We start from the raw sequence: 16,950 nt of genomic DNA on the forward strand, positions 1-16,950 counted from the left end.
CAAAGTTGAAGCCAGAACCAGAGTTCATTTTTTTTTTTTTTCGTTAAGTCAGGGGTTGGTTTCCAAACACTAACTGGTTTCTCTTTCCCTGCTATTCTGCTCTCTTCTTTCTTTCTGTTTTGTGCTGGCAACCATGTTGTTGGTGGTGGTGGGGGTCCTGTGCATGTGCACTCGTGCATGTGTGTGTGCACGCTTTCTCGCTTTTGTATTCTTTCTCTCGCCCTCACGCCTTCCCCCTTTATCAACGGTGTCCCTCACAAACCAGAAAACGTTAACTTGGATGACGTCTTGGTGCCAAAGCCATTCTCTCAGTTCTGGCAGCCCCTGCTCAGAGCCTTGCACTCCCAGACCTTCACAGAAGCCCTCATGGAGAGGATGTTCACTGAGCTGCCGTCTTTGGGGGAAAGTGGAATCCGGGCCACCTACATTCTACGATGGATTGTTGAAATGATTGTAGCCAACACTAAGACTGGTGAGGGAGACAACTCTAGCCGAGGGCCTAAGGCTGCCTAGACAGGAGAATGTTAGTCACTGCCCTCAGCTTTCTACTAAAAAGCATTAGGCAGATACCTCCCTAGGTAAAGGTTTAGGTTTGTCCAAGTGGGTCTGCCCACAACTGTAGCCAAAGCTCTCTCTTTCATTTTCTTCTCAGAGCCAACGAACTGGGCTGAGCAAAAAGCTTGCGTACCTTCAGCAGTTAGGAAGTATAGAGTGGGGGAGGAACTTGTGGGTTTGGGGAGGGAAGGCTAGTGAGAATTCCTTCTTAGAGTCATTCTTCTCTCTCAGGTCGGAATGCTCGCCTCTTTTCTGCAAGCCAGTGGGAAGCAAGAAAGAGCTGGAGGCTTTTCAACTGCTCTGCCGCCATTGACTGGTCCCAGGTGGTTCAGTTCTGCTTGGGCTCACCTTGCTGGGCCAGCCCCCAACTCCTTCAGCTGTAAGTCTTTTGAATTCCATCTGGTAAGAGAATTAGGCCCCTGGAAGCCTCAGGGCCACTCAGCACAGATCTCTATAGCTCAGGCCCTATCCCCACAATTCAGCCTCATTTATTCAGTGCACACTGAACATGAATGGCCCATTGGCACCTTATTGTGACCAGAAGCGAATTTCTTACTCCCTATCCCAACTCTAAAGAGATCTTCCTCCTCTGTCCCCATTGTCACTGGTGGTGGCAGTATCTATTCTGTTCTGTTGACTCCTTAAAATCTGATTTTTTTGTATTACCCTCTCTACTCCCATATTGTCTTCTTCTGGCTACTAGACTATTTGAAGGGCAAGGGCTCTGCATTAGCTATCTAACCCCAGAACAGCAGACAAATCCAAGCCTTGGTAAACGTTGAGCTGAACTGCTCTGCTGTGTCCTTATAGCAGTGCTGTCCTTGGTGAAGGCTTAACCCAGTGTCCAAAGAATTAGTTAAGTGGGAGACTGGATGGCCCAAACCTTAGTCCCCTGATCCCATTATTCAGTCCAAAGGTCTTGACTGTCTTATGGCATTTGAAGTGCAATATTTTTAAGATAAAAAATGTGGCCTTACAGATAAATTCAGCCAAGTCATGAGCTAGAGGAAATGAGACCGAACCTTACAGCCACACTGCTAGTTGTGTGTGCTCTAGACTATGAAGTGGCAGGGATGGATGAGAAAGTGAGAAGAGCTGAATGGGCCTGGAGAGTTAGGATGGCACATCAAAGAAGTATTTGAGCTTTTCAAGCAGGGAAAATAAAGGACATTTCAACATGCAGAAGGAACAGCATGTGTTAGTGGAAGGGAGTGCAGAGAGGAACATGAAGAGGTTTGGATAGGTGGCTTTCAGGGCACTTTCCAATCCTAAGTGCCTGCAGAATGGAAGCTGCTGGTATTGGACAAATCTGGACCACAGAGATCTCCCAGCCAAGCATACCAGAGGGATGTGACACATGCCAGCAGTAACTGACTCAGCTGGGTATGATTCCTTATGCAAAGACCCTGCCTTTCCCAGATAATCAGTAAGTTTAGACTTAATCACCCCATTACACAGAGTGGGTAATAAAGGGGACATTCCCAGGTATGTTGCAAGTAATCCAGGCCCAGAAGAATCTAGATAACTATCCTTGGTCCTATGCTCTTCCATAATGCTCCACTAGGTGGTACTATTGCAGAAAGCATCTATGATTGGATGACTATGGAACTTGCCTTTTGTTTTTCATAGAATAAAAATAAAAGAGAAGGTTGGTGACTGTCAGGTGCTATGCTATGTGTTTCTGAAGAGATGATTTCAGTTAATTTGACACAGCAATCTTGGGAGGTGGAAATATACTCTTTAACAGAACATTAAGGGTCTGAGGACTAAAGTCACATGGTTTATTTATTTACTTTATTTTTTGCCAGTCCTGGGCCTTGGACTCAGGGCCTGAGCACTGTCCCTGGCTTCTTTTTGGCTCAAGGCTAGCACTCTGCCAACTGAATCACAGCGCCACTTCTGGCCATTTTCTATATATGTGGTGCTGGGGAATCGAACCCAGGGCTTCATATAGATGAGGCGAGCACTTTTACCACTAGGCCATATTCCCAGCCCACAGTCACATGGTTTATTGATAAAGGAACAGATCTGGGCTTGGGTCCTGTGAGTCCTTTCCATCATCTTGAACTTGTGACTACTTAACTCCTGAGCTTTTGAGCTGGTACACTGAGGAAGGAGATGCATTTTACAGTGCCCATCACCCTGGTACATTAGTGGGGAGGCTAGACAGCTAGAGCTAATGGATGGGTAACAGTTAACAGCAGCGCAATCGCATCTCACCAGTATCAACTGCTTGGATATTTATTATTAATCACATTAATGGACCACAGTGAGAGGCCAGAGACTTTCTCCCTGGCTTTTTTCTCTAATAAAGCTAGAAGCTGTTCCTAGCCAGCTCTTAATAATTTTACTTGAGCTAGTGTCCTCCTAAAATATGAAATTAGTCCTGCAGAACAGAAAGGGTCTCCTAGTCAAGTTATTAGCCACAAGGCCCGCCTTCCCCCACAGATATGTGACCACACATGTGACTAGCCTGCATGTACCTAGGGGAAAAACATCCCTCCAGACATAAAGTCCCTCCATGAAGAATGCACAGTACACATGCACACACCTGAAAGGACAGTCTCCATCCTGCCACCCTGCCCATGTGTGTATCAGTGCGGGGGCCAAGTTGTAGGCCATTCTGGGTGAGATGTGCTCGGATTCTCCCACAAACTCTGTATCTGGTGATTGATGTTTGCGCCGTCATGTTTGTTGCGTGTGTGTTTACACATGGTATCATCATGTTTAATTCTTTGACCCTTGCTGTTGGTCCCTAGACCCTGCTCTTTGTGTGTGTGTGTGTGTGTGTGTGTATGTGTATGCGCATGTGCGTGTGTGTGAACAGCTTCTCCCTCACATCTCCACTGGCAGTACCCTTATGTCAGCCCTCACTGACTCTGACCTGACCTGTGCCAAGAGGCTCCTCCCTGGTCTCCCTGCCTCTAGGCTGCCCTTCTCAGGTCCTGTCTGCAGGGACATCCAACACCTCATCACCATGATACTCTTCAGAAACTGCAGCCTTCACGTGTGCTTAGAGCTGGCAGGTGACCCTCACCTCAACACACATGCACCTCCATTTTCAGCCTTCTTTTCCTCTCAGTGCTTCAAGTCAGTACTGGAGCCAGGCTGCTCTCACCACATGCACATCATTGTGCTCACTCTGGTCTGTGGTTCCCAGGAGGGGCTCACCTGAACCAAGCCCTCCCTCCCTCTCTCCTCCTTCCTTGTGCTCTCTGCCTCTCTATGGCCATTCCTGTAGTGCCCACAGTGGGTCCCCAGTGCGCATTGGGCTTACCTACCTTCCACATTCTTTTGTCTTAACTGCTGCTTCCCCCCACCTCCCCATTCTAGGCTGGGCTGTAGCTTCTCACATAGAGTACATCTTGTCTTCCTGATGCAGAAGGAGTTTAGCATACTTCCAGGCATATCCTTGGAGCTCAGGAAAGATTTCTCAGCTAGACCAGGAGGAGAGGGGGATGTGCTATTCTCATTTCCTGCCCTGCAGGCCTATTGGCTAGTTTGTTTTTATGTAGTTTTTCAATGCAGACTAAATAGCCATCACTTATTGCATGCCCATTATGTGCCAGACCCTGTGCCAGATAGCCTGTGTAAGCATTATTTCCTCAACCAAAGAACCCTATACATGTCATTATAGTTCTCATTTTAATAAGAATGGAAATAAGGCCCAGATGAAGCACAGAGCTTATTCAGGTCCCTATCATGGTATTTTTGTTTCTGTGTTAACCTGCTTTACTCTGCTGCCTGTCAGGGGCATAAGTAGAGGTGTAAAGTATATATTCCAAGCCTGGAGTGTTGAGGTGTGGACTAACTTCAGATTTCGAATCTTTCCTACCCCATCTCTCTTTTTGCTCAGTATCTTCAAAGGCATGGGACAAGCCATACCAAAGGAGGATCAGCAGAAGCTGCTGCGCGTCTGTTCAATATATACACAGAGTGGAGATTTCGACCGGGAGGAGGATGACACAGTGGTCCCTACTCCCATTGGGAAGACCCCATTCACAATAGAAAATCTATATCGGATCCTCAGTCCACCTGACTCTGAAGAAAAGGCCCAGAAGCCTGAGGAGCAGGGAAATCTTCATGATGTCAGTCAACAAGTGCAGGAGGAAGAGATGGAGAAGGAAGAGGAAAAGGTCTTGGAGGAGGAGGTAGAGGAAAAACAGGAAAAAGAAGAATCAGAGAAAGAGAAGCAAAGGGTCATGCAGGACCAGATACAGGAGGAACAGGAAGAAGAAAAGGAGGAGGAAGAGGAGGAGGAGGAAGAAGAAGACGATGAAGAGGAGGAGGATGAGGACAAGGAGGATGAGGATGAGGATGAGGACAAGGAAGATGAGGAAGAAGAGGAGGAAGAGGAAAATGACATGGAAGATGAAGAAGGGGAAGGAGAAGATGAAGATGATGATAATGATGAAGTGGAAGAGGAAGGAAACATGGAAGGCTCTTTCTCTACTGCACCAGAGTCTCCCACAGTGATGCAAGCCAAGATTATGGCCCACAAAAGAGAAGTTTTGCAGGGCTCTGCATGGCAACTTAGTTCAGGTAAGGACCCTGATACTCCTCACTGATGTCTTCCTTTTCTGACTATCACTTCTTTTTTTTTTTTTTACTTTGATAAATTTTTATTTATATAAGTAAATTATATATAGAGAAAAACTATATATTCCCATTAAATAAAGCAACATTCCCTTATATTTGCAAAAAAATAGAATTCTGTTTTTCATATAAAATGAAACATGGTCTCTTTTTCTCTTCTTTTTAGAACTGGAGGGAACATCTCTTTTATATTAGAACTTAAATTCAACTAATACCTGTATTTTACAGGCTAGGAGATAATACATATTTGAAATGAAAATTGTCTGAATATAATATTCTAAGATCTTTTTAAATTTCAGTACTGACTAAAGAAGAAACAGCAAAGTTGTCCATTACACATTTTTAAAACTAGACTAAGATTCTTTCTCTTTTAAGAGGATTGGTTCCTAACCCCATTACTTCCAGTATTCTTTTTTTTTTTTAATTTTTTTTATTATTAATTGAACATAAAATTTTTTTTTACAAGGTGCTGTGCAAAGAGGGTGCAGTTACATAGTAGGGCAGTGTGTACATTTCTTGTGATATCTTACAACCTGTTTTCCCATCCCTTGTCTAGGTCAGGTAGACCCATATGCAATATACAATGTATCAAGCACATATACAGTGTTCACTGACTTGGTCTCTACTGTCTCTCCATCTCCCTTTGTTAACAGTCATATATCAGGGAGATCATGCCCCTTTGTTTTCTGTGTTCTAGGCTTGTCTCACTCAACATTATTTGTTCGAGTTCTGACCATTTCCCTGCGAATAACAATATTTCACCATTCCTAATCGCTATGTAGTATTCCATTGTGTATAAGTACCATATTTTTTGGATCCATTCATCTGTGGAGGGGCATCTGGGTTGTTTCCAAATTTTGGCTATTGTGAATTGTGCTGCGATAAACATGGAAGTACAAATGTCCTTTTGATATCTTGGGTTTTGCTGTTTAGGATAGATGCCTAGGAGTGGTATGGCTGGGTCATAGGGTAGGTCTATATTGAGCTTTTTGAGAAACCTCCATACTGTTCTCCAAAGTGGCTGTACTAATTTGCACTCCCACCAACAATGGAGAAGGGTTCCTCTTTCCCCACAGCCCCTCCAGCATTTGTTGTTTCCTGAGTTCAGAGTATAGGCCATTCTAACTGGGGTGAGGTGGTATCTCAGGGTTGTTTTTATTTGCATTTCCTTTACTAGCAGGGATGTTGAGCATTTCCTCATGTGTTTCTTTGCCATTTTTATATCTTCTCTTGTGAAGTCTCTCTTTAGCTCTTTTGCCCATTTCCTAATAGGTTTATTGGGCTTGGAGGGGCTTAGTTTTTTGAGTTCTCTGTAGATGACAGATATCAGGCCTTTGTCTGTTGCTGTGCTGGTAAATATCCTTTCCCATATCGTTGGCTGTCTTTCTATTTTGGTGGCTATGACCTTAGCTGTGCAGAAACTTTTTAATTTGTAGTAGTCCCATTTGTTGAGTCTTTCCCCTATTTGTTGTGCCCCTGGGACTCTATTCAGGAAGTTCCTTCCTGTGCCTATAAGTTCTAGTGTCTTTCCTACTCTGTCCTTCAGTAGTTTCAAGGATTCAGGTCTGATGTTGAGGTCCTTGATCCATTTTGAGTTGATCTTGGTGCATGGTGATAGGCTTGGGCCTACTTTGAGTTTTCTGCATATGGCTGCCCAGTTCTCCCAGCACCAGTAGTTGAAGAGGCTATGTTTATTCCATTGTATGTCTTTAGCTCCTTTGTTGAATATCAGTTGGCTGTAAGAGTGCGGTTTTATTTCTGGGTCTTCAATTCTAATCCACTGGTCTTCCGATCTGTTTTTATACCAATACCATGCTGTTTTTGTTATGATGGCCTTGTAATAGAGCTTGAAGTCTGGTATGGTGATACCTCCTGCACTATGTTTTTTGCCTAGAATTGCTTTGGCTATTCTAGGTTTTTTGCTGTTCCATATGAATTTATGGATTGGTTTCTCTATTTCAGTGAAGAATGTGTCTGGGATTTTGATAGGTATTGCATTGAATTTGTATAACAATTTGGGCAATATGGCCATTTTCACTATATTGATTCTGCCTACCCATGAGCATGGGAGGTCTTTCCATCTCCTTGTGTCTTCTTTGATTTCCCTTATTAGATTTTTGTAGTTTTCATTGAATAGGTCCGTCACGTCCTTGGTTAAGTTGATCCCTAGGTACTTTATTCTTTTTTTGGCTACTGTAAATGGAATTGTTTCCATAATTTCCTTTTCTGTTTGTCTATTGCTGGTGTACAGAAAAGCTGCTGACTTTTGTGGATTGATTTTGTATCCTGCTACTTTGCCAAATTGGTTTATTAGATGTAGGAGTTTGGGTACTGAGTTTTTTGGGTCCTTGAGATATAAGATCATGTCGTCTGCGAATAGGGATAACTTGATTTCTTCCTTGCCGATGTGGATCCCTTTGATGTCCTCCTCTTGCCTTATTGCTATGGCTAGGGATTCCAGTACTTTGTTGAACAGAAGTGGGGAGAGTGGGCATCCTTGTCTTGTTCCTGTGTTTAGGGGGAATGATTTAAGTTTCTCTCCATTTAATATGATATTAGCAGTTGGTCTGTTGTATATGGCTTTTATTGTTTTGAGGAATGTTCCATCTATTCCTGTTCTCTCCAAAGCTTTTAATAGGTATGGATGTTGTATTTTGTCGAAGGCTTTTTGGGCATCGACTGAGATAACAATGTGATTCTTGATTTTAGTTCTGTTTATGTGGTGAATTACATTGATTGATTTACGGATGTTGAACCATCCTTGTGACTGAGGGATGAAGCCTACTATTCTTGATCACTTTCTGGATCCTGTTAGCTAATATTTTATTGAGGAGCTTTGCATCTGTGTTCATTAGTGATATTGGTCTGTAGTTCTCTTTTTTTGTTGGATCTTTGCCTGGTTTGGGGATGAGTATGATATTAGCTTCGTAGAATGAGTTCGGGATTTCTCCCTCCGTTTCTATTTCACGGAAGAGTTTGAGGAGTATTGGAATTAGCTCCTCACTAAAGGTTTTGTAGAATTCGTTGGTGAATCCATCTGGGCCTGGGCTTTTCTTAGTAGGGAGGTTCTTGATTACCTCCTGTATCTCACCGTAAGTTATTGGTTTATTTAGTTGATTTATTTCTTCTTGGTTCAGTTTGGGCAGTTTGTACTTCTCTAAGAATTGATCCATTTCTGTAAAATTATTGTTTTTTGTTGAGTAGAGGTTTTGGAAATAGCTCCTTATGATTGTTTGAATATCGTGTGTACTTGTAATTTTTCCTGTGGAGTCCCTGATTTTACGAATATGCGTCTCTTCTCTTCTTTTTTTTGTGAGTCTTGCAAGGGGTCTGTCAATTTTGTTTATTTGCTCAAAGAACCAGCTTTTAGTCTTATTTATTTGTTGAATGGTCTTTCTATTTTCGATCAGATTTATCTCTTCTTTAATCTTTGTAATCTCTCCCCTCCTAGTCGTTTTAGATTCTGTCATTTCTTGTTTCTCCAGTTGTTTTAGTTTCATCGTGAGGGTATTCACCTGCTCTGCTTCCATTCTTTTAATGTGGGTACTGAGTGCAATGATCTTGCCCCTCAGTACTGCCTTAGCTGTGTCCCATAGGTTTCTTTGTGATGTGTTTTCTTTGTCATTGTGGCTTATGAATTCGTTGATTTCATCTTTAATTTGATCTGTGGCCCAAGTGTTGGATAGCAGCGTGGGGTTTAGCCTCCAAGAGTGTGTATAGGCTCTGTGGTATCCTTTGTTGTTGAGGGTTACCTTTAATCCACTGTGATCAGATATAATACATGGGATGATGTCAATACTTTTGTATTTGCTGAGGTTCTTTGTGTGGGCTATGACGTGGTCTATTTTGGAATATGATCCATGGGCTGCTGAAAAGAAGGTGTATTGGGTCTCTGTAGGGTGGAAGGTTCTATATAGGTCTGTTAGATCCATTTGGGAAATGGTGTTATTTAGGTCATCAGCTCCCTTACTAATCCTCTGGGTGTTGGATCTGTCTCTTGGAGAGAGAGGAGTATTAAAGTCACCCACTATGATTGTGTTTGCATCTATCTTGCTCTGTAATTCTGTGAGAATTTGCTTGACATATGTCGGGCCTCTTTTGTTCGGTGAGTATACATTTATCACCGTGATGTCTTGATTCTGGATTTTTCCTTGTATTAATATGTAGTGTCCTTCTTTGTCTTTTTGAGTGGACTTTAAAGAGAAATCCAGCTTGTCTGAGATCAGAATGGCTACACCTGCCGTTTTGGTGGGTGCATTTGCTTGGTAGATCTTGCTCCATCCTTTCATTCGAAGCCTGTTTTTGTCCCTTGCTGTAAGGTGGGTCTCTTGTAGACAGCAGATGTCAACTTTTTGTTTGCGGATCCATTCTGCCAGTCTGCTCCTCTTGATCGGGGAGTTTAAGCCATTTATATTTAAAGAGATCAAGGATAAGGGTGTTTTTTCTCCTTCCATTTTCTTGGTGGGCTGTTTTTTCCTGTTTTTTTTTTTTTTTCTTCTTGTCTTTAGTGAGCTGGTCTTTCTGCTGGACTTTGGCTATTGAAGTTTCTTTCTGATTCTGTCTGTGTGTCTTTTACGATCTCTGTTGGGTGGGCTTCCCCTCTTAATATTCGCTGTAGGGCTGGTTTTTTATTCACATACTCCTTTAGCTCCTCTTTGGTGTGGAAAGATCTGGTTCTCCCTTCGAATGTGAACTCCAGTTTCGCTGGATATTTGATCCGAGGTTGTAAATTGTTATTCTGAAGTACTTGGATGGTGTTCTTCCACTCACTTCGAGCTTGGTAAGTTTGTGTGGATAAGTCGGATGTTATTCGAATCCTCTTCCCATTGAAAAAAGTTTCCTTCTTCGCTTTGGCTGAATTCAGAATTTGCTCTTTAATCTTGAGGTCTGTAGTCTTGAATATTATGTGCCTTGGGGTGGTTTTCCTGGGGTCTGGCCTGCCAGGTGTCCTATAGGCTTCGGTTACCTGGATGGGGTCCCCTGTGAGATTGGGGAAGTTTTCTGCAATAACTTTATTGAGAACATGATTAAGCCCTCTGCTCTGATATTCGGCTCCTTCTTCTATTCCAATTATGCGCAGATTATATCTCTTGTCTTTGTCCATTAGTTCCTGGATTAATCTTCCCTGAAGCTTCACCTTTTCTTGGAGTGTGGTCATTTTCTGGTTGTTGTCAGCTGCTTCATCGTCCAGGCGAGAGATTCTGGATTCCATATGGTCCACTCTTTGTGTTATGGTTTCAATTGCGGAGTTTATGGATGTCAGAGAGCTATTCATGGTTGTCATATCAGCTCTGATCGTGGAAATTTCTTCCTTTAAAGAGTTGTATTTTAAATCTATTTTTTCATGCATTTCAATTCTCAGGGTGTGGAGATTTTCTTTAAAGGCGGCTTGCATTGTATCCATTTTTGCTTCCCTTTCTTTAAACGAGGCTTGCATTGTATCCAGTTTTGCTTCCATTTCTTTCTTGGCTTCCTGGGTGTCCTTCCAGATTTCCGCTCTAAACTCCTGGAATTGTTTTCTGATTTCATTTCTGACGGTTTCGTTCATTCCTGTTAGCATGTCCTCATTTGCTTTTTTATTCTCCATCTCCTCTTCAGTCGTGCTGCTTTTTGGAGCTGGCGAGTTGGCTTGTCCTTTGATGAACTGAGTTATGTTTCTTTGTGATTTGCGCATCTGGAGCTCTGTGTAGGTCTTCCCTCCCTTCTGTGTAGGCGTGTCTACGGCAGCAGGTGCTGTCGCTGTGGCCCCGCCCACCAGTGCAGGGCACGCCTACCAGAGCGGGCGCTTTCGCCGGGGCCCCGCCCTCCTGTGCACTGTGAGTCCCCTACAACAGGCACTTTAGTGGGGTCTGTCTCCCAGAGCGAGCCCTGGGTTGTTGGGTTGTGCTTGTGCCCTCCCGCGAGTCCGTTGGGGGGGGAGGCAGTATGTGTGGGGCCCAGTGGGATCGACTGTCCGGGTGTGGCTTGGCACCCTCAGACCTCGCCTCCGCTGCGAGGAGGGGGAACGAGATCAGGCTCAGGTGACCCTGCTGGGCTGGTATTGCCCACCAGCGCCTGTGATTTTAGTTGTAAGAGTCCGCAAGGTCTAGGCGCCTCGGGTGGGGCTTGCCCTGCCGGCCGTCCCCGGCCCCTGTTGGGAAGGGGACGGGGCCGGTTCTGCCAGTTCAGGAACCTTTGGGGGCTTGGGGCTGTTCCGCCCTTCCCCTGCTAGACTGGCTTCCCAGCGCCTGATGGGAGCTTCCCGCCTGATTTGGGGGTCCTTTGTTCCCACGGGAGTGGGGAGGGGGAGGGAGAGAGATATAGCTTCTTTGTCGGGCTTGGGTCTCCCATTGGGGGAAGGGATTATGGGGGACTCACTTTTGCTGCTTTGTGTGTGTGTCCCGCGCCGCTGTTGGCCCTTCAGGGGTTGGCGAAGTGTCGTGGTGGCTTCCCCCGTTCCCTCTTTCTGCCGCGCTGGGTTCCCTTGTCCGAATCCGGTGTGGACCCGAACTTCTCGTCGCTGCCGGGTGTGTCTTGGTCCGCACCCTGCTTTGTGTCTGTGGGGTCTCCCGCTATATGGATTCTGCGCTCCTGGCAACCTGTCTGCCGATCGCCGGGTTCCCCTTTCCCAGCCTGACCCTGTTTGGGCCAGGGTCGGCTGGTGGGGGGAGGGTGCCCCGATGAATCTCCGGCTCCGTGTAGGTTTTCTGTTCTTCTTTTTTGCTCCTTTTTGTTTTCCTGCGTTTCTCCACTGCTTCTGGATGCTGGTTTTGCTGGGTTCTTGGTGGAGTGTTGGGTGTTGGAGTTCCCAGCTCGCTATTCAGTTGGTGCGAGTCGGGGTGCCTCCCTATTGTTTCGGCGCCATCTTTCTCCTCTCTATCACTTCTTTTTAATTAAGAGAAATTACTAATTGGAACTCCTTTAGTAGAGTGAGACCAAGCTCATTATCCTCCTGTCTCACCTTTCTGAGTTGCTGGTATTATTGATATGTACCACTATGTTTGGCTTCAGGTTTTTGGTGGTACTTGGATTTGAGCTCAGGACCTTGCACTTGTTAGGCAGGTGCTCTATTGTTGAGCCACACCTCCAACGCTCCAAGTCTCCTTTTTTTCCACATGGGGTATCACTGTACGGCTCAGGCTGATCCCTGATCAAGTGATCTGTATTAGACTCATAACTAATGGCACTAGAAGTATGCACCACTGTGCTGATTCCACTGGCTCCTGAAGTTTTCACCCTGGTGAAAGGGTTCAAAGTAACAGGAGGTAGCCAGTATGAAGCAAGCCTAGGAGGCAGTCAAGTACATGGATGATGAGTGGCTTTGTACTCTCTTACATACAGAGTATGTAAGCACCAAGGACCACTGTCAGGGTGCTGGCTCTTTTAGGTAGAGCACATCCAGAGGGGATTGGTATGGATATGGGTACTATGCAGGAGAAAGCAAGAGGCAAGGGATGTATGTATATATTATTCTGCATATTTCATGTGCAATAATAAAGTATTTACTTGAGTTCATGAAGGCGGTCCATGGTGATGGGATTTTGATGTATTTAAAAGAATGAACTCAGGGCATTGAGTCAGAGAAAGTGAAGGTAAGATGAGAAAAGAAAAGAAGGAATGATGGGGATTTTAGGTGTTCACACAGGCTTACAGGCCCAAAGATGAAAAGGTGCAGAGAGGGTTGCTAATGGATAGTAGGAGCCTGAATTTTTTCCTCCAAGGGTAGTCTTTTGTGTGCCTTCATTTGGGTTGGGGAGCAAGAACTTCAAGGAAGGCAGACCCAGAAAAAGTAGCACAGCAGTATGTGTGGAGGTGGGTGGGGCCTGTATACTGCAGCTCAGAGAAGAGATGAAAACAGCTGGGCCTAGTAGTGAACAATAAGGAACCAGAGGCCGTGTGTGAATGAGCTTGTGGGGCATGTGTGGAAGGGCTTGGGCATAAAAGCCCACAGTGAGTGTGTGTGTGTCTGTATGTTTCTGGGGATCAAACCAAGCGCATGCTAGTAGGCAAGCGCTCTGCCCACCATGTTTAAATTTTTCTTTATTGTCAAAGTGAAGTACAGAGGGGTTACAGTTTCATATGTAAGGCAGTTAGTACATTTCTTATCCAACTTATCTTTTCCCTCATTTTTCCCCTTTCCCCCCCATGAGGTGTACAGTTGTTTACACCAAATGTTTCTGTAAGTATTGCTTTTGGAATGGTTTGTGTTTTTATTGTTTGTCTTTCTATTTTGGTATTCCCTTTCCCTTTCCTAGTTCTAATACATGTATATACAGTATCCAGGGTACTAAGATCAGATATAGTGATAGCAGGGGTAAAACCATGGGAAGGGATTATGAGAGAAAAAGAAAAAGGGGTACTGTTTCACATGGCATATTGAAAATAATTACAATGATATAACACTTGGTTTCCATAATGTGGAGTCCATTTCACTTAGCATCATCTTAGCTGTTCCTTTGTACATAGCTATTGAGGTATTGTGATCTTCTGCGAGGACTATCCTAGACATGTATTAATTATGACCAATGAGGGAAACCACAGCATCCATGTTTCTTTGGGTCTGGCTTGCTTGCTTCACTTAGTATTTTTCCAAGTCCTTCCATTTCTTTATGAATGGGGCAGTGTCGTTCTTTCTGACAAAGGCATAGAATTTGATTGTCTACTGAGGGGCATCTGGGTTGGTTCCATATTTTAGCAATAACAAATTGTGCTGCGATGAACATTGTTGTGTTGGTGGCTCTAGTGTGGTCTTGCTTGTAATCTTTTGGATAGATGCCCAAAAGTGGGGCTTCTGGGGCATAGGGGAGCTCTATGTTCAGCCTTCGGAGGAACCTCCATACTGCTTTCCAGAGTGGTTGAACAAGTTTACATTCCCACCAACAATGTAGTAGGATTCCCTTTTGGCCACATCCCCTCCAGCATTTGTTATTATTAGTTTTTCTGATAATAGACATTCTTACTGGGGTGAGGTGGAATCTCAGTGTGGTTTTGATTTGCATTTCTTTTATGTCTAGTGATGTGGAGCACTTCTTCATGTGTCTCGGGCATTTTCATTTCCTTTTCAGAGAAGTCTCTTTTTAGGTCTTTAGCCCATTTGTTGAGGGGGCAGTTGCTTCTTTGAGGATTTGTTTTAGAGGAGTTTAATTTTTTTATGGCTGGTAAAGATCTTCTCCCAATCTGTGTGCTTTCTGTTTATCTTGCAGGCTATGTCCTTTGCCTTGCAGAAGCTTTGCAGTTTGATACAGTCCCATTTGTCCAACCTTTCTTTGATTAGTTGCATTTCTGGGCCTTCATTAAGGAAGTTTCATCCTATGTTTCATCCAAGTGTTTCTTCCTATTCCTGTAGTGTTTTCAGGGTATCTGATTTTACTTTGAGGTCTTTAATCCATTTGGAATTGGTTTTGGTGCATGGTGATGTATAAGGATCTATTTAGTTTGTTATAGGTGTTGATCCACTTTTGCCAGCACCATTTATTGAAGAGGCCTGTCTTTCTCCCATCCTATTTTTTTGCCAGTCCTTGAACTCAGGGTCTGAGCACTGTCACTGGCTTCTTTTTGCTCAAGGCCTGCACCCCACCACTTGAGCCACAGCGACACTCCTGGCCATTTTCTATATATGTGGTGCTGAGGAATCAAACCCAGGGCTTCATGTATACGAGGCAAGCATTCTTGCCACTAGGCCATATTCCCAGCCCCCTATCCTATTTTTTAGCTCCTTTATCAAAGATTAAGTAGCCATAGTGCTGTGGGTTCATTTCTGGGTCTTCAGTTCTGTTTAATTCGTCCTCAGGCCTGTTCTTGTGCCAATACCAAGCTGTTTTTATTACTATAGCTTTATAATACAGCTTGCAGTTTGGTATTGAAATTCCCCCAGCTCTGTATTTAGGATTTTTTTTTTTTTTTTGCTATTTAGGGTCTTTTATTGTTCCATTTGAATTTCTGGATTGCTTCCTCTATTTCCTTAAAGAATGAATGGTGTTGGGATATTGATCAGTATTGCATTGAATTTGTAGATTGCCTTTGGCAATATTGCCATTTTCACAATGTTAATCTTCCCAATCCAGGAGCATGGGAGGTTTTTCCATTTCCTTATTTCTGCCTTAATTTAGTTTTTCATGTTTTATATTTCTCATCATAGAGGTCTTTCACTTCTTTGGTTAAGGTTATTCCTAAGTATTTTATGTTTTTTGAGGCTATTGCAAAAGGAGTTGCTTTCCTGATTTCGGCCTCGGTCTTCAGGTCATTGGCATATGGAAAGGCCGTTGATTTTGGGGGGATTTACTTTTTATCCTGCTACTTTGCCAAAGCGCTCAAGTAACTTGGGAGTAGCGTCTATGAGGTTCTTTAGGATCATGCCGTCTGCAAAGACAGAGTTTAACTGCATCTTTTCCTATTTGGATCCCCTTTGTGGCTACCTCTTGCCTTATTGCTCTGGCTAGGAATTCTTGTACTATGTTGGAGAGAGGAGAAAGAGCGGACAACCTTGTCTTGCTCCTGAAAGAGTTTGAGAAATATTGATGTGAGTTTTGTTTTGAAGGCCTTATAGAATTTTCCTGTGAATCCATCTGGACCTGGGCTTTTCTTGGGTGGGAGATCTCTTATTGCAGTTTCTATTTCATTGCTGGATATGGGTCTATTTAGTAGGTTTAAATCTTCATGGTTAAGTTTGGGCATATCAATTTTTGCTAGGAATTCACCCATATCTTCCAGGTTCTAAAATTTATTAGCATATAGGTTTGCAAAATATTCCCTTATTATATTCTGAATCTTGGTTGTTTCTGTGGTGATATTTCCAGTGCTTTCATTGTCTCTGCTGGGAAATCTGGAGTAATTCTTAATGGTTTTCCTTTATATGTGATTGTTTTCTTCTCCCTAGCAGCTTTAAGGATTCTTTCCTTAGTCTCTATTGATCCTGTTCAGATTACAATGTGTCAGTGGGATGTCCTATTCTGGTCCGGTGTATTTGGGGTTCTAAATGCTTGTTGTATCTGGATGGGCTTATCCTTTTGGATATTTGAGAAGTTCTCTGCTATTATTCTGTTAAACAAATTGCCTATTCCATTAACTTCTTTCTCTAGGTTTTCCTCAATACCTATTAATCTTAGGTTTGGCTTCCTGATTGTATCTTGGAGCTCCTGAAGCGATTTTTTGCTTATTGGATTGGTTTTATATTATTTTTTGTTCTTTCTCCATAAAGTCTAGGGAATCGTCAATTCCTGAGATTTGGTCCTCTGCATCATCTAGTCTTCTCTATAGGCTAGCCACTTGGTTTCTTTCCCTTTTTTTCTGACTGGTCTTTCTTGATGGCTTCCATGTCTTTGCTATAATTTTCTCTCAGGTCCTGTTTGGACTTCGTTACTTCATTAATTTGGTTCTGAGTGCTGTCTCTCAAATCTTAGCTGAGAAGCTCTTTTTCCTTCTGTTGGAGTTTGTTTATATTTCTGTTTGTGGAAGCCATGAATTCCTCTATTAATTTACAGTTGGCTTCATCACGTTCACGTATTAATCTTTGGCTCACTTCACACTCTAGATTACTTGTCTGAAGAGACTTAAACTTTATCGTTTATCATTTTTATCAGAGTTTGTAGAGCATTTTGAGGCCTCTCCTCTAGGTCTTTGATTGACTGCCCTGTTTCGTGCTTATTTTGCGTGGGAGATGAGATTCCTTGACTTGCCATCTTTCTTGTGTTTCTTCTGCTCATCTCGATTGGGAATGCCAATCTACAAGCACCCGTGAGCACAGTTTAAGACCCGAAGCAAACCATACCAAGTCTTGTATAAATCTTAGAGGTTCATGATCATAGACAGGTAACTTCCCTC

The 16,950-nt window shown here is 43.4% G+C and overlaps 1 protein-coding gene across 4 annotated transcripts in view; it reads left to right on the forward strand.

Annotated features, from left to right (window-relative positions):
* The window catches only part of Las1l (LAS1 like ribosome biogenesis factor), a 33,728-nt gene that overhangs the window by 10,485 nt on the left and 6,293 nt on the right, over window positions 1-16,950 (forward strand). For all 4 annotated transcript variants that reach the window (XM_048336049.1, XM_048336048.1, XM_048336051.1 and 1 more), the window contains 3 exons: window positions 266-472; window positions 787-934; window positions 4,412-5,097. In XM_048336049.1, coding sequence (XP_048192006.1) covers window positions 266-472; window positions 787-934; window positions 4,412-5,097 — 1,041 coding nt within the window. The remainder of the gene's footprint in view (window positions 1-265; window positions 473-786; window positions 935-4,411; window positions 5,098-16,950) is intronic.

Source organism: Perognathus longimembris, chromosome 28, assembly GCF_023159225.1.
Source record: "Perognathus longimembris pacificus isolate PPM17 chromosome 28, ASM2315922v1, whole genome shotgun sequence".
NCBI lineage: Eukaryota > Metazoa > Chordata > Mammalia > Rodentia > Heteromyidae > Perognathus > Perognathus longimembris.